At 41.0% G+C, this 18,017-nt stretch overlaps 1 protein-coding gene across 1 annotated transcript in view; it reads left to right on the top strand.

Moving 5' to 3' along the window:
* ULK4 (unc-51 like kinase 4) overlaps positions 1-13,336 on the top strand; it is a 256,761-nt gene extending 243,425 nt beyond the window's left edge. The window contains exon 37 of the mRNA XM_032105931.1: positions 9,869-13,336. Coding sequence (XP_031961822.1) covers positions 9,869-9,932 — 64 coding nt within the window. The 3' untranslated portion in view covers positions 9,933-13,336. The remainder of the gene's footprint in view (positions 1-9,868) is intronic.
* Positions 13,337-18,017: the final 4,681 nt, after the last annotated feature.

Below are 18,017 nucleotides of genomic sequence, written 5' to 3'. Positions count from 1 at the left end.
CAAACGCTCGAGTCGCCGAGTCCGGGAGGCGCTCGGGTTGCTGTGGAAAATCGGCCCTGGCGCTGGGATGGGGCAGCCGCCGAGGCCGGCCCGCGGCTCATCCCGGCCCGTCGCTCATCCCGGAGCTCGGGGGAGCCCGGGAAGGTGGCGACGGGCCCCGCTCACGTCGGCGGAAACGCGCTCCCGCTCTGCCCTTGTAAATATTTGTCAGGAAGCAGTTGCCAAAGAAAAGTATCTCGTTATGCAATTTTTTTTTTTTTTTTTTAATGGGAGAAGCGAGCTTCCCCCCCTCTCCCCAACACCTCCTCCTCCCCGCCCGCCCCTCGCTTCTTTAGCGAGTCGTAAAAAACAGGAAAATACGGATTGCACAAGGTTTTTTCGCGGCGTGTGAAGGCACGTCCGTGGCGGCCTCTTCTCGGCATGCTGGGGCTTGCATAGCAGAATGTTTTACAGACTTTTTGCGTGCACCGTCTTGCACTGGCAAAGTCTGTGTTTAACATTCCAGGATGGAAAAATACATTCACACCTCCCTCCACATGAAATAAGGACCGTATATACCAACGTGGCTATGGAAAACATCCGTTGCCAGCGAAAGATGGATATTATTTTGTTCCCCCCGCAGCATAAATTTGCTTTGGCACGAACTGATGTGGGGGGTTGAATTCTTGTTTTGCTTCGTGCAGCCTCTTGTCCCCCACCAGCCTCCAGTTTCTGCAGTTCTTGCAGCGGGGAGATGCGCGGTTCACAGAGGGGGTACCTTTACGCCTGTTTTTTTCCTCTGGTAATCCTGTTATAACAGGCTCTAAGTTTCTACTTAGGAAGTTGCACTTAAAGATTTGTTTTTTCCTCCGTTGATTTGTCAGTCACAGGTAGTGTTAGACTAAAGGAACTTCTTTCACAGTGCTGCTTGATTTTCACGTAAACTGCTTTCTTTTGAATTTGGAGCTTTTTAAAACAGGGGATTTCTCCTGGGCTGGGGCCGGAGGGGTTGGGAGAGTAATGTAAGGCTTACTGCATACAAGAGACAAGGTGGAACTGGAATGGGTGACAGGGGGCCACAATCCAGTGGGGTAAGTGCAGGGGAGGGGTCCCAAGTGTGGGTTAGCTGTCACTACTCATATGACTTTGGAAAGGCAATGGTGTTAAAAAAAAATCGTATTTTCCTCTCTGCTCCCCCTGCCATCTCAGGGCATAGCAATCATCCACCCACCAGCCTCCCTCTGCAGTGGACAACGTCTGGTGCCCACTAGTAAGAAAAAGAAATGTCACCTGGACAACCCTGAAGCTGGAGAATCAAGAAATGAGGCTTTCCTTGTCATGCTGTTTTCTCTTAGGACAGTTGCCCATTTTGACAGTACTGGTCAAAAGAAGGGCAAGAATGAGGGCAGCTGTCGGCAAGAGTTGGCAAAGAAAATTCTGCCAGATCAGGCCAGTGGACTGTGATTGTTCATCACCTTCCTGGGGAGTTATTTGGTGCAGCTATGAGCAGAAGGACCTTGTTCTTGACACCAGAAATTTGATCCCCATTTAAGATAAGAGCCAGAGAAAGTATTCCTGAAGATTGGCTTGAGCAATAAAAAAAAGAGAAAAGTGTGTGGGGGAAGAGTTAATTTCTTTGTCCACCTTCCTTTCTCAGCTGCCTTGTTCCACAACCTTGAGAAAATCTGCTCTGCCTCGGTTTCACCCTCTGTAAAATGGGAATAGTAATACTGACAGACCCCTCCTTTTAGATCCCTGGATCAAAGGTACTATATAAGTTCAAAGTGCTGTTTCTATAGGGCATTATTGCCAAATTCACTATAAGCAATTCCATTGGGTACTTGATAACAACAGTAGAATCAGCCGAACGCCCTTGATGCATTGCATGGTCCCAGATACCTTTCAGAGCCTCTTTGTGTGCCATCCCACCCCCTGAGGTCTGCAGGGATGGGGCTTTTGGAGCCTGGATTTTGCAGGAGCAAGAGGGGTATGGTCCATGTCTTTGCTTCTGGCCCCTGAACTGTGGACCGCTTTTCTTTTTGACCTGACGAGGACAACTGGAACTAGCCCTTTTAAAAACAGGTTTAAAACATGCAACTTATATATATATATATATATATATATATAAATTTCATAAGGCCTTTAGTACTTAATGCTTAACTCTTGTTGATTTTGGGATGCTTTACTTCTGCATGGGTTGTTGTAATTTTAATCTCTATTTGTTTCACTGCAAAGTGGTTAGGATACTTTTGCATCTAGACACATTGCTTATAGAAATTTGGTTCGTATCAGCTTTGCAATTTTTAGCTATTAGGTAGCTAAACATTTTCTAAAATTGCACTTTAAAAAACCCCAAACCCCTTCTCCAGAAAAACAAGTATCTTAATAGGTGAATTGCAGTTATGATTAACTTGTTGGTGTTCTTTCAATTGTAAAAATGTTTCTAAAATACATTTTGTATTTCTAATTTTTCTAAAATATAGTGTGTCAAGTTCCACTACCAAAACAAGGAGAGTAAATGTTATATGGGATATTACAGTGCAGGGCTTCATCAGTAAATTCACGAACAGTCCGGTTATTCTTCTTCTTCTACTTTTTTTTCCTTTCCTCCCCAAGAAGCACTGACTGTGTCTATGCAGCTTCAGAAGTTTCCTCTGCGCTCTTTTATACTTTAATAGGTTTGTTTTGGTGTCAGTTCACTAGAAGAATATGCTGCAGACATATTTTTTTCGAAAGGTCAAGCAGTCTCCTAACATGTCCATTGTGTATCCTTGCAGTAAGAAATCCTCAGTGCAAAGGAGAGCTTCATGGTTGAATTTTAAAAGATAATGATTTAAATCTTTTTGTTAACCCTTTTTTTTTTTTTTTTTTTACATCCTTAGCACTGCTTTTGGAGAGTCAACTTTTAGTACGGTAAAACGTAGGAAGCCCATTAATTAAAAATAAGAAACAACTAAAGGTAAACTTAGATGGTCACCTTTCCTTCTGAAATCCTGGCATTTAACTATGTTTGTAAGGAACATAGTAACAAATGAGTAGCCATGGTACTAATATGAGGACAAAGCAAAATTACCAATTACAGAAATATCTAGGGCTCTGGGCCTGAATCTTTGATTTCCCATATGGATCTTAAAAATGTATGCATAATTGGCTTCTAACTGTGCATGCTCTAGGAACATATTCAAGAATCAACTTGATCAATCAAGATATTTTTTTCAGACACTGACTAAATATATATTCACTTGTCAGCAAAAAAATGCATCATTCTTGTCCTCTTAACCAGAAAGACAAAAAGTAAAGGAGTCTTCTTCCAGCGAAGTGAGGTTGTAGTATATTAAAAAAGTCACAGTCTCACTTTCATACAGGAGCGAAGAGGAGAAGAGACAGGGATGCTTGCAGTATTTAAACGCTCTTTGAGACACAGGACTAATCAATGTAACTTCTGCCTCATACTTGAGACTACATTTTACTAATACACATCAAGGTCTTTACTCTGTTAAATTAAATAGCTATGCCATTCAGGCTCAGTTCCAGTGGAAAAAAATTGTTCTTTATGGACAAAGAAAAATAGAATTAGTCAACATAAAAATAATGGTGAGATTTTACTTTTCTTGAAAATTATGCAAAAAAAAAGTGTGTGTATATACGGGTCATTTTGAAGGAAAGAAAGACCCTACAAATTAGTAATAAATTAGTGCAGAAGACAATGATCAAAAAATCTTGTTAACTGGTTCAAATGACATAAATTGAAGTAGTCTGTAAATGTTGCTGCAAGCATCAGAAATAGAACTGTCATTGGGCACCAATTTGATTATTAAAAAAAGTTATTCTTTCCCTCTGTGTCCCTGTTTTGGATAAATGCAATATACCTTAATACTTCCTTCTTGAATTCAGTACACAGGAATTCCTACAACAGTTTATTTATCAGGTTTGTTTCAGAAACTAAGAAAAAGTCTCCAGCTGGTTTAATAGCTGAGGCATTACTCATCAGAATATCTGATTACTGGCATATTAAGCAATGGAACAGACTAAACATGAAGCATTGCATCTCCCAATACATATATTTTAATTACTACTAGCCAAGAAAATATCAAGATGGCTTTATATTCGAAATGTAATGCATGATTATGTAAGCAAAAATCCACAATACTGATCAAAACGTTGTCATCATCGCGTCTATGGCAGCATTTAAGTTTTCATTTAAAATTTCTGTGAGCCTGTCTCTTAATGGTTATGGGTCTCACACTCCTCATTTAAAGCAATTGCAATGGTTGTGTTCAGGCACCCTGGCAGAAAAGACGTCCAAAAACATAGGAAGAAACAATAACAGTTGCAGAGGTGTGACACTGACCTCCTTCGTCCCTAATCAAACTCTGTCCACATGAAACCCCTCGTTTCCAAGAGTTGTAACCCTTTAATTTTCAATACTCTAAATATATAGCTGTACTCATATAGGAAGCTGTCTTTAAGAAGGTAGTTGATCTGTAATTTTGCCTTTTTCTTTCAATAGCTTTAGGCCAGATTTCCTTATTCCAAGTAATTGGCTCTAATATATAATCTTAAAACATAAGATAATAAATCATTAAGAGCCGATTTTTCTGTTCAGACCACTCTTTCTTAATTACCGTGCAGTCTGAAAATATGAGACTATCGGAGTAGTAGTTTCATTTGAACAAGGCTGCGCATGGATTAGGGCTTCAGAATTTCCTTATGCCGCAGAAAAATTCCCTCTCCCTTACTAGCTGAAAGCCCTGAGCAGCTGTAAACACCTCATGCTTTCTAGAGGCTTGGCTCCCCTAACGCAGCCCTGGTCATCTTACGAATCCACTGGTCAAATGAATTTCAATGACCAGTAATCAAAATTTTCCTTAAAGCCTGCAGCATGGAGGTTGTGGTGGTTGTAGCATTTCCGCAGTGATGGCAAGGAAGCGCTGCATTTCTTAATGTCTTGGTTCTCGATTTCTCAGCCGCGTGAGATATGGGTAACACCATACTCCAGGCATATTTACGGACACCGTTGGAGAAAGGGTAGGAGCGATGGAGACAACAGCTAGAAACTCCAACGCCACAACGCGATTACAGTATGTTTTCCTTTCCTTGTTCTTTCAATTCACAGTAAATTTCATCCCAGCTCTTAGAAATCATCATTCTTTCCCCCTTTTTATTTCAAAATGGTTGCATATTTTTCATTCACGAAAAGGTTAAAGGCGTTTCCCCATCGCAGGAGGGATTATCTTACCAGAGGATTCTGGGACTGCAGATGTATACTGCGGCAAAATCCTAAATTCATCGGCAAAAAAAAAATCATTTCCAGACCCCAGCTGCTAAAAATAATAGAATTATAGTAAATCATTGATAAGATTAAAACATAAAGCCATTTTTACGTTCCAAAGTGCTCTAAAACATGAGTCTTTTCTCTTAATTCATTTCTTAAATAATGCAAATTTTCAAGTAGCTTTTCTATCCCAAGCACGCAGCGCCATGAAATCGATAATTTTTGATCTTTTGGTTAGTAGGCAACATGGTGAGCTATTGCAGTGACTGCAGGCAGCAGACATGTTCTTGTCAGCTAAAAATTTTCATATTGTTTTTGAGTCCACGGAGATTTGCGGATGGGATACAGCCAGTTATAGCTTCAGCTTGCACTTTGCTGGGGGGACATAAACCAGCGCTGTTTTAGATGCTTGTATAGATATAGATATATGTTTTAAAAACAAGAAGCATTACTGGATTTTAAACAAAAAATTATGTAAAAAGAATGGCTGGTGTGATTATAATCGCATCATGCAGGGTCCACGGTTTCCATTTAGTGAAATTTCGCAGAGGGCAACTTCTTAAGAACATCCCTGCTGTGCAGAGTGAAAAGCATGAACAAACCAAAGACAGAATTCATCTGTGTTTATATTTTACAGACAATGAAAAACCTACTCTTTGTATGCCTTTTTTTCCACCTTATTATTTCACGAAAACTGCAGCATTTTCCCCGCCCCCACCCGAACACTCACCACCCCAGCACTGCGGTGTTCGGTCTTTCTTTCTTTCTTTTTTTCCATCTCTTCTTCTTTTTTGCTTTCACAAATTCTGCACGCGCCATCTTTGTCTATTGTTACTCTTTTCTAATTTCTCTTGCCCATTCTCTTTCAAATCAGCTAATAAACAGAAGGCTAAATGCCTGATCAATGCTTATGTGTTATATTCTCCCCATCTTTTTTCTTTCTGAGAAATAAAATTTAAAAAAAAACCAAACCAACACCCCACGCCCCAAAATTTCTGTATTACCATAACCTGTTGTATACAGTGATGATAAAAAACATTATTAACATAATAGCAACAGCTGCAGCCTAAATAGAAGCTATGAGATAATAAATGTGCTACAACAAATTAATTTGCTGCAGGTGCTTGTGCTCTGAACTGCGTAACCCAAGCCATTTCAAGTCTGAATACAATTATTATTCCCCCCACACGCTAAAACAAAGTGCAGAGCAAAATGTCCTGTTGTTATAAATATCTTGTCCCGTCCCCCGAACATTTTTACCATCAACAAAGAGTGGAAGAAAGGTTTTAAAACCTCACTAGAAAGCTGTGGCATTTAAAAATATTTAACAAGGCTTCAAGTCATGTCCAGGCTTGAAGAGATAATGTCTGTTTAGACATTAATTTGCACCTATTGTCTCTTAACCAGAGCTCTATAGGTAAGGACGCAGCAAGGTATTACATGCATGCAATTGGCAGGGCAGGGGCTGTAAACATCTCATTAGTAACAGATGCATATTTGTGTGTGTTGGCTCTTCCATTTGCTTCATTGCAGAGAAAAAAAAATTGTCTTTGCAATTTGGCTTGTATAATGAGCAGTGAACTAAGCAGGGATTTTTACTGGTTTTTTCTTCTGGTAAATGTAGTGTTTATGGAAGCCAGTTACTAGTTACCTTACAGGCATGTACCAGTAGCGTGTTACAGCATCCTTCAGACTACAAAGATGGGAAGTTAGATGAAGCCAAGTGGTCTCTTTTCATTTGGGCACTGTGTTGTAAAAATTAACCACATGCTTCTTTCTTTATCTCCCGCCCCCCCCCCCCCCTTTTTTTTTACTGTTCACGGACCTAATTGTCTGACATTGGGTGAAAAGACAAAATAAGGGGCTCAGCTGTGCTGACTTTACTAGCTTCTTTCATTGCCACAGCACACACGCCGCTTTTTTTCTGTTTTCTTTTCACGTGTAATTAGAGAACTTGTGTGTTTTAAAAGATTGATTATTCTCGTAGAGTAACCTTGAAACGTTCCTTCTAGGATCATGAAAAAAAGTATCATGAGTATCCTAAGAGAACTAATCAAACAAATGTGTCACCCAGGACACTTCTCCCCTGTGTTTCAGCGCGGCATTGTGATGCTCAGAGGAGCCTGACGAAGCCCCCATGCCAAAGCGGGGCAGCCGCGGTGGTGATGCAGAAGTGCACTGACACCCCACGCCTGTGCAACCCGCAGCAGCGGTGAGGAGCGCTTGCTCACATGAGGCGGCCTGGGGAGGTCAATTGGATTACTCATGAGCAAGTGTGACGTGGCACAACTCATCCCTAAGCTAGAATTTGCATGTCTCAAATCCCTTTTGGCCAACGAAGAAAATGTATAATCAGTTAAGCAAAGATATATATATCACGCTGGTGAAAATGGTTTTGGTTTTAAGGCTGCTTTTGTATAAAACTCCTGTTTCGTTTTCTGCAGCTTCTTCATGTCTACTCCAGAGATCTGATTTTTAAGTTATTAGTTGGGCTCAGCTTCAATCTATGTCCATAGCAATTTTCTCAGAGTAACAACTAGGATATGAATTCCTAAAATTGAGGCATTCATCTCCATAATAGTTCATGCTAATGTGTCTCCCAGTCATCATCCAAGTGACTAAATAGTATAGCATTTCTGCATATGAAGCACAGGGTAAAAATGCGCTTTCGCAAACTTCCTTGCAGGTATTTCCACAGCCCAGTCAGCGTCTCCTTTCTCCTAAGTAAAGCTGGTGCTACAAATGAGTGATGCTTTAGGCTCTTTCTCTCAGATTCCTGGTATCTTGCTTTTACAAGTCAGGGTGCTATTCGTGCTCTCAGAGGATGTCCATATTTTGCTGGCAGTTGATTTCAGTGAGGGAATTGGATCAACATTTCATAACCTGTACATCCATCTAACTGCTTCATGCTGCTGGAAGTACCCAAGCACTGCCTGGCTGAGGTTATCAGGACCACATCACACAGGGTAGGAAAATACAAATCAAAACTGGAGATCTGAGGCAGGACTGAAGGACAGGTTTTCAGGTTATTTAAGCAGCTAGTGGAGTACTCCATACCCTCCCTTGCTCCTGCTAGCAGGTGCTTTTGCAAATTTGCTGTCTGCCAAGTAAAAGTCCTTGCTTGGCATTCATCAGGAAAACTCAGGGAAACTGTGGTTGACCTATGCCTACCCAGCAGAAATGCATGTGTTGGAGAGCAGCGACTTTGCACTACAAAACAGTACACAGTGGAAATCATGGGTGGCTTCATTAAGAAAGCACATGCATCCTGATGAATTAAACGGAGGGGGAGAGAAGGTACAACAAGCTGTTTATTTTCCATCATAAACCACTCCTCCCTCAGTAAAGAACAAAAATGTAGAAGAGGAGAAAAGCAGGTAGTTAAGTGTAGGATAACCTGTGCAAGGCAGGTAGTGTGACTGTCAACTTTGTATTGCTGTATGTATGACTGTAACAAAGTAGAGATTATTTTTTGTTCATGGGCTAATGTGACTCAAGATTAAGGTTTACTCTGAATGTTGAGTGTAAACCTAATCCTCACTGGTGCTGGGCACCCAATTAAGAAAGTATTTGTTGAGAGTTAAGGGAGGCCTGTGAGAGTATCCTCATTAAAAACTAACAAACAAACAAGCCCCAAACTGAGCAATTGCATTAGTGCTTTATCATATCTGGTAATATCTGCCCTCCTGCATAATTATAAATGACTGGTGTTTTTTACTTACCTCCTCTCGGTTTCTGCAACTTGTTCTTACACAGTTTCCATTTCTGCAAGCGTATTCTTTAGCACTAGAAATGTGAACACGAATGCATGAGTCTGAAGCTCTCTCCTGGGCTATGCTCATCCATAGATTGACCTGTTCACTGTTTGGGTTTGTACAATAATGTTTTGTTATTGTTTGGTGTCAATATTTGCTACTGGGCTGTCTCTGCCTTTTTTCTTCCACCCACCTTTCTCCCTGTGCACTGCCAGAGAAGTGTGATTTGAATGAAGCCGTTCCAAGAGATATTGCCATTAACAGCAGCATCACTGGCTATAATTTGTCAGGCAACATCCATGGGGCTGGAGGGGAGACAGCATGTGGAGGTACTGCTACGTGTGCCCAGGGGTCCCTGCAGCCCACCCTGAGCCAGCTCACTTGCCATCCAGAGAGGGCTGTGCCACATCTCAGGGCACAGGTGCTGTATTGCTGGAGGTTTTTGAGCTGGGACCTGGCTTTAGAATTTCTGAGCTCTTCTATTGCCCTTCTGCAGGGCTGGACAAATCAGGCTCTTGTTCTTCACATCAGATGTCCTCTAGCACAAAGGGCTTGCAAAGTGTCTTTTGGTGAAGCTTTTAGATCTGGGCACCAAAACCTCTAGAGCAGGAGTAAGGAAAGGGCTCTGCCAACTTTGCCAACAGATTTATTTATCCCTGGTGCATGTGTGGGACAAAGATACTATGGTTTCTGTGAAGCCCTAAGTCAAAAGGCTGGGTTGGTAGCTATTTCCCCCTCATAAGCTTCTTCCTTTGGCTTCCCAGTCTTCCTCTGTTTGCCATTTGCCTTTCTCAACCATCAGGTTCTTGCTTCCCTTTAGAAGCCACGTAACTTCTCAAATTTTTTTTTTTTTTTGAAGCTGGTTAATACCACTGCACAGTGGAGCTGTTCTGCCACATAAACAACATGGTGAGGCTTCCTGATGTGGTGTGTGGTACTAAGAGACTCGAATATGGCTGAGCTTGTGCTGTGGAAAGAAGAAGGAGCTGATCAGGAGGTCTGTTGCTGGAGAGATCTGCAGTGTGAACAGGAAAAACCCAACAGGAGGAGGAGGGACATCGGCTGCCGGCACATCTCCTTTGAAGATCTCCACAACTCCAGGGAGGATCAGGTTGCCAGCAAACTCTCTCTTACCAAAACATCCTGCCCCTAAGAAAAGGAAAGTGGGGCACAGATTGCCAAGGGCCTTTTGTAGTCAACCCCTCACCCTGTGAGTCTCCCATCCTGCCACTGCCACCATGAAAGGTCATTTAACAGGGCAATAGTCCTTCTTAAGGCTGTGCTGCAGCTGCTCTGAGTGGCAGGGGCACATTCCCCATTTATGTAACTCACTAACCTGCTTGTTGCATTTAGGATCCAAAGCATTTTTTGGTGGTGCTGGAAATAGCCAGCACCCGAGTTTTTATTTGCTTTCAAATCCATTTGTTTCTAACATGTTTTCACACCAGGTGACTAGCAAATTTCACCCATGTGTTGTTTTTTAAACTCTTGGGCTGCATAATTCAGTAAGTGACTGTACAAATTATATGGTCAAAGACAGGAGAGGGTATGATGTTCTAAACAGGTGAAAATGGGTGAAAATGTAAAAATAATGATTTTTTTTTGGCATGAATTTTCAAAATAATGGAGGTTTGAGCAAGAAAAAAGAGAAGTTTTTGGCATGGGCACAGATAAATATGAGTTTCACGTTTTTGAAAAGTACAGATGATCTGAATCTATTCGTTATTTGAAATTCATATCTGGTCCTGTGCAAGAAGAGTAAAAACTGATACTGACTTTTAGGAATGTCCCTCAAGACCTTTATACACCTACATTCTGTTGCTTTCTCTTTCATCCTCTTGTCAGTCAATACTTAACCCTTTTGGATTCTGACCTTTTGGTAGTGTGAGGGCTCGGTATGGAGCTGATCAGATAGTTAAAAGGATACTCTTGCATATTTTCACAAATCAAAGAACCACACTTGACTTACTGTGATTTGTGAGTTATATTATTACAAATACACAGGAGCTTGTTCACTGAGGCACTGAGTCTCTCAAAATCTTCCCTAATTTTGCTTCGCAAATGCCTATTTATTTGAAAATTCATCCCATATATTAATTATTTTTTATTCTTTCTTGGAATTGAGTCAGACGTTTAAAAAGCACCCCATATCAAATCAGCAAGTATAGAATTTTCCATGTGATTTGCACACTCATTAAGTCCCCCTAAACAGAGCAAACGGATTACAAGGCTTGTGAGTAAGCACTGACATAATTTTAAAAAATCCTCTAACCCAAATGGCACTAAATGTGTAAAATGACAACTAAACAAAAATATTTAACCATCTCTTCACATCTAAAACATTTCTTAGTTTGTACCAGTTTCAGGTTCATAGTAATATCCTTGACTGTCGCCGAGTTTCAGAAGTATAAGGAAATTGTTACAGAAAAGGTGACAATAACACGTCTTGTTGGAACTGAGAAACAAAATGAAGCAGCTGTACATCAGAGAGAAACTCTGAACCAAGAGACTGATAATGAGTGTGGCAAGTATTTTTTCTTGCTTATGGGTGGAAAAGCCAGGGAAATCTCCGTTTGAAGACAAAGCACATAGTAATGTGATCATAAAAATCTCCTAATGGGGGACTATGTGATGTTCTGTAAATGTATTCCTTTCAATACATCTACACACAGTCTTTCAAGGTTGCCTGAAATGGTACAGGGGATATGATAGCATCGGCATAGCTGGATGTGCGCAGAGCTGAGACTCCTGTTTCGTTATTATTGCATTATTTGTGTTGTTATTATTTAATCCATGTATTGCAGCAGCTGCTCAGAAACCCAGATAAAAAATATCACCCCATTTTTGCAAGGCAGTGTGCAGACATTGCCAAGGCAGTGTCTGTGCTCTGAAAAGCCTGCAATTGATGGAAACGGGTGACATTCAGAGGGTGGGGAGACAAGTACCATAATTATAGGTGGGGCTGGTAGTATTACCTGTTATTAAGGGCTTGCCTGACACTTCCCATTTTAAGACCTGTTTTTGGTGATTTGTATCTGCTTAGTAAACTTTAACCATTTGTCTTTCACTAGACTTCCGACCTTGGCTGCCAGTGCAGCTCAGTCATTATTAACAGACTGATTTATTTCATTTAGGTTTGGGGGATGGCAGGGTTGGGGCTGACAGAGAAAGCAGCAGCTTTAAAAAAATGCAAAAAAATTTTGTCATTGTGTCTGTCACTGTTTATCTGAAATAAGGACTCAAATATTATAATGTTACTGTTTCCTTCTATTCCCCCAGATGTCTGTCTGCATCCATGTCTGAGCTCTTGTCTCAGATTTGTCTTTCTGTTCTGCATTTGTACGGTATCTTACTCAGCTGAGTGCTGATCCATGACTGGTACACCTATAAGCAACAGAAGTCCCTTTTTCGGTTTAGCACAGAACCAGTGCTCTTGGAGGGGCAAAGAAATATTCCCTGTACAGAAATCCTTCACAGTCCCTTCCTTACTGATTGTGACTCTCAAATTACTTATCTTTCCCCTCAGAGTGCTGGAAAAGTTTCATATTCAAATATGAGTGACTTTTCTTGTCAACAACAGTTCCTTTTAGTAAATGTTTTTTTCTAAAAATAAGGAAGCTGGTTTTTAGGCTCTGCTTAAACAGAGACATGGTGCTGTTGGGGGATCAAGCTGAGCAAAAGATTATTCCTTCTACCTGTGTTTTTGGAATCAGCACATAGAGGAAGGGAATGAGCCACTGAGTTCATATTTCCACTGGAAGTGCAAAACAGAGGGCCAAGATTCATTAGGATTGTTATAATAAGTCAATATGACCTTTCTCTTTGTATTTTGCTTCCTTCAATTGACTTGAAATTGGACTAAGCAGCAAGCACTGTGTTCAAGACTTTTGAATTTCTTCAGCAAATGTCAATGTTTTCAACTGTGGGGGGATCATTGTTTCAATAGTGATTTTGATGTTACCCATAAAGCCTCACAGGTCATTTCATTCACCTCCTTTATAGTCAGTATTTTTCTCCCACTTTTAACTAAAGAGTTGACAAAATCTGACATTATTTGTTCTTTTAGAATAAATGCAAAAATCACTGGATTTGCATTACACCAAGTTTTTAACATTGTGCTTTCCATACCTGAAGCCCAATCCTGCAAACTGTTTCAGGCTCTTTTGCTTCTCTTTTAATTTTAAATATTACCGATTTTTCCCCCTGTGAACATCCCTGACATTTGCAGGAATTGTCCCTACATTTAACCAAGTCAATATTGGAAAAGTTTGTAAGCTGAATGTTTGAACCTGCCCCTGTTGGGATTAAAGATGTTTTCCTAAATGCAGACCTGTGTTCTCTTCTCGTAACCTGGTTATGGGCCATGTAATCTATGGCACACTTTTAGAATGTAATCATACGGAAAAATCCTCGACCAGAAAAAGCAACCAAACAACACTAGAGCACAACAAGCCACAAATGTGCTTTGAAATCCGAGTGTGGGAAGACCCAGGAGCAGGCAGTGCATCATGCAGAGGGCAAGTTTCTGTTGATTTTAAAAAACAAACAAACAAAACCCAAAACAAACCACTACACCCTCTAACAAATCTGATTTTACCTAAGAACTTCATATGGCTGTGACTTGTGATTAATTTATTCTTGCCTTGATTAGCTTCCAGTGATGTCGTAAAATACATCCAGTCTACTACTACCCCAGTCTTTTAAAGGCAGCCCTGTCCTTGCTTAGAGGTCCACCAGCTGAAAAGGCAAAACTGACTGTTTTTCATTTTTTGGACCACACTTTTCACACATGCACATGCACTAAACTCCTGTGGGGGTCAATGGGAGTATGTTATGCAGGGATTGAGAAGAGAATGTAGCCTGGCTTGCTGGTGTTTTTCCTAGGATCAGGTGGAGAGATGGTCTTTGCTGGCACCATGCCAGGCTCATGCCAGCTGCTGCAAGTGCATAGAATCACAGAATTGTTTAGGTTGGAAAAGATGGCAATAAACCTATTTCTACATGAAATAGTTTATTGCTAATAATTTCTGTCAGCTTCTAACCATTGGTGTGTGGGGTTTTTTTTACATAAGATGTTTACAAGAAGTTGGGGGGGGGGGGTTTAGTTGGGGGGGGGGGGGTTTTGACCAGTGTTTTATTGTAGTGCTAATGGTTATCAGCTCCATCTGACTCATCCAGCCCAGAAACCAACTTACGTTCTTTTCTAATGATAAAAGCTAAAGTAGAAGATAAAATAAAGCTTATTTTCCTGAGCAGGTTGATTTTTTTCCTCCTATCTGGAATTAATGTGAACAAATTTCACAGTAAGACACAGAATCTGCAAAGACCCAGGGTAAAACCATTTGGGCTCTAGTTGTGTGCTGTTGGGAGGGGGCACCAAATGGTGACTGAACCTGCTAGGAGTCACAAGTCAAATGCTTTAGAAACCACCAGCCTTAAAGTGATGATCTCACCAGCGAATGCATTGATGCACTTTTGAAGATACATATTTGCCAAAGTATCTCCCTTGAGTCCTTCCAGTGAGATACAGTAACTACAGGTGTGGTGGAAGGTCCTGTGAATGTCCCTGGGAACATTAGACAATCTCAGACAAACTCTGTGCTACAACGCCTTTTTTTTTTTTCGTAAGAAAAAGAAGGAAAATAAGGAAAAATAAATGAGTGTCTGGTAACATATATCTGTATCACAAAGGAGGCATCCAAGTTGGCTCAGACCATCGGAGGGCCCTAAGGGCTGAATTGTTCATAAAAACCAAAGCTTACCAGGAGCTGGTCTTTCCTCCGTGGCAAGGCTGAGAGGGATGGAAGAACCTGAATTTCTTGCTGATCCTTTCTGTGGCTAGACAGGTCTTCACCAGCAATCACATTACTTTCATGAGCTTGAAACCCACATTAACATTTTGAAATAACAAGCAAAAACTGTGTAAGCTTCCAAGCTTTCCAAAAGCCTATTTATAGCCTCATATACTCATTTACCAACAACTAAATTCCTATATACGCTGACATCCCCAGCTGATTTTATTAGGTGAGCCTCTGTTGGATCCCCAGCCCCAAATGACACTCCTCATTCTCGAGGGGCCTGCAGATAGTTGCATATTTGTACTCTTGCTCTCATCCAAAAAATATTTGCAAAAGACAAATTTTTGTTCAAGGGGAAAGTGCCGGATTTAATCGTGGTCTGTATGAAGGAAGAAAGTTGGCTTGATTTCTCCATTCAGGCTTGCCTGAAATCCTTATAATGCCCAGTAACATAGTATCACAAGGGAGTTGAATTCCTTTGGCACCTCACCTAGCATAGCCTATGGCTGTCCTCTGAAACAACCAGTTGGAAAGAAAGGCAACAAAAACTCCTCTGATGCTCCTGTGGGGATGCCCCCTCTAAATCAAATTTTCTGAAATGGCAGAAGAGAGAGGAAAGATCAGAGAAGGCTTCATCATATTGTGGACTAAGAAACCAGAGGTGTTGCTGGGCTTAGCTCATCTAATGCTCTTCTAAAAGGAATCAGATCTCAAATTAAAAAATCTCTAGGGCCAGGGAACCCAGTAAAACCTTTGGGAGGTTCTTCTAGTAGTCAAACATCAGCACTCAAAGTCTAGTCTGAACTTGCCCAATTTCAACTTGCAGCTTCTGGTTGGTGTTACACCTCCATCTTCTGTACCACACAGCCCAGTATGAAGTTTTGTTCTTACAGGCTGATCAAATCCAGCCCTTCATTTTCCCAGCGATAAAGTGTCAGCCTTTTACTACATGAGGAAAATTTTTTGCACCTACTCTGCTTTACAGCTTATTAACACCCTTCTAGCCCACAGACACCAGGATGGGATGAACTGGCTGCATCTAGATTGTGCCTGAAATACTTACAAGGTGATGTGGTGGGCTAAACCTGTTTGGCTTGTTGGCCAGACTCACACATCACACAGCAGCCTCTGGGAAATCACAGCATGGAAGGCTGGTGTTCCTCACTGGGAGCCCATATGCTCTCAGCTGTTAGGTGCCCTTGGACATCCCAGGAGACAACCTCTGTACCCCAAAGTTGTCTCACCCTTGTGTTAAAGACTTGGTCTTTTGGCCACTACAACTCCTCAGGGATTGGGTATTCTCCATGACCAGGCTGTCATTACTTTCCAGGACAGAGTCAGATCCTATAATGACCTACTACAGTCATAGCTGCTTTACATCTTTATATTGGGTTGGATTAGAAAATGTGCTGTTTGCTTACTAATAGCTCAGCCTGCATCAGTGACCTCTCTTCTGTCTTCACCCCCAGTCTTTGTGTCATCTGCTGAATTTCTTAGCAAGGATTTTATATTTTTTTCCTGGTCACTGAAAAAAAATGCAAAGTAAATCAGCTTTTTTTGTTGGCAGAAAGGGCCCATGGGACTGTCCCTTGCAACTTATGGGCTCTTAAAAAAATGGGTTTCTTATTATATCAACCACAAACTTCCCCCAAAGGTAAACTGCCTAGGAAATGACTCCTATCAGTATCCCACTGGTATTCCAGAGCACAACTCTACTGCACAGGGAGAAGAGATTTACGCATATTGAATTCACTGTTACTACTTTGACAAATAGTGTAATCCTTCAGAGCTAGTTCCTGCATAATCACTTCTGTATGTTTTTACTGACCTTAGAAACAGAACTGGAGATAAGAATAGTTGAGAAGATGGAAGGCAGCTTACCAGACCCTTCTTTGCTCCGGGCTGATACAGACCGCCTGGAAACCCTTGAAAGATGTGCTTCAACTCCCAGTGTTTTCTTCAGTTTTGCAGTGACAAGGACACCCTTTTAAAGGTTTGGGTTAAAAGAGGGATGTGTTTTGCAGGAATGCAAAAGGAAGAATACGCATTTTTATTTTATGTAACAGTCCAAACAGATATCTCTGTATGTGTTTTAATCATGGTACAGACAGAATCGCTTCTGTGATGCTTTCATGCATCAATTGCTATTCAGAGGGAGTCAGGTAGGGCTGCAACCCCAAACAGATGGAATAAGTTTAATGATCAACTGAAATGGGAGCCAACATTATCTGGTTTAAGACATTTTGATGCCTTATCTTCAAGAGCTTGACTTAAGGTTGTGATGACATGTTGCCTGCTCCTTTCCATTAAGCGTTTTGCAGAACTGTGTTCATGTTTTGATTATACATCTGCGAGTATCTGTGACTTATGCTCCCCAGCAGGTTCTCAAGAAGCATATGTCTTAATGTATCCATGTGCCATCAAACCAAAGTTTGTAAAACTAATTATTCTTTATTCCTCTGAGTCCTTCTTCTCCACTTCTTTCGAACATAAGATTTTCATTTGTCTGGATTTCTGAATTCTCAGAAGCAGCAAAGTCAAGTAGATGAGATCTGCATTCTCCTCTAAAGGTGAGTGTTGCCTGAGAGATCACATAGTGAAATTTTAGCTAATGAAACTGTGATAGTGTCAAATGCATTTCATGTCTGTCTTTGAGAGGAGTATAATGAAGGCTCTGCAGATGGTAAAGGCCATTCATGTGTTAGCAATATGGATTCTGTGCTGCTGCATCTTCAGACTTACTGTTGTAAAAGCATTTGTAACATTTTCAAGGGTTACAACATGTAGAAATCTGAGCAGCTGCATTTACCAGAGTCTGTCAACAAGTTATCTGAAAAACAAGAACTGGGTTCTCAGATCAGATTGATTTATTTATTAGCAGAGCACATTATATGCCCATATTATATACAGGGCACACACTCAGACCTTTTCTGCTAAAAATGAGATCCAGTCACAACATATACTTTATTTTTCACACCCCAGCAAGTGTGCACTGGCATGCAATTTTAAGATTTTGAGAGAGAAATGAAAGTGTAACGTGATTTCAGTTTTTCGAATGTTCATATGTGCTTCTACCCAGTACTTACTGTGTCTGTTTCAATACCTAAATATTGGCAGACATGGAGAAACAATTGGGATATCTCATGCTCTCCATAAAGAACCCCACAGCATACTGCTAATTCACACTCTTCAGAGACCACCCAGTATTTC

This window comes from Corvus moneduloides, chromosome 1 (genome assembly GCF_009650955.1).
Source record: "Corvus moneduloides isolate bCorMon1 chromosome 1, bCorMon1.pri, whole genome shotgun sequence".
Classification (NCBI taxonomy): Eukaryota; Metazoa; Chordata; class Aves; order Passeriformes; family Corvidae; genus Corvus; species Corvus moneduloides.
The sequence above is the reverse complement of the archived record's forward strand: the minus strand, read 5'-3'. Positions and strand labels throughout refer to the sequence as shown.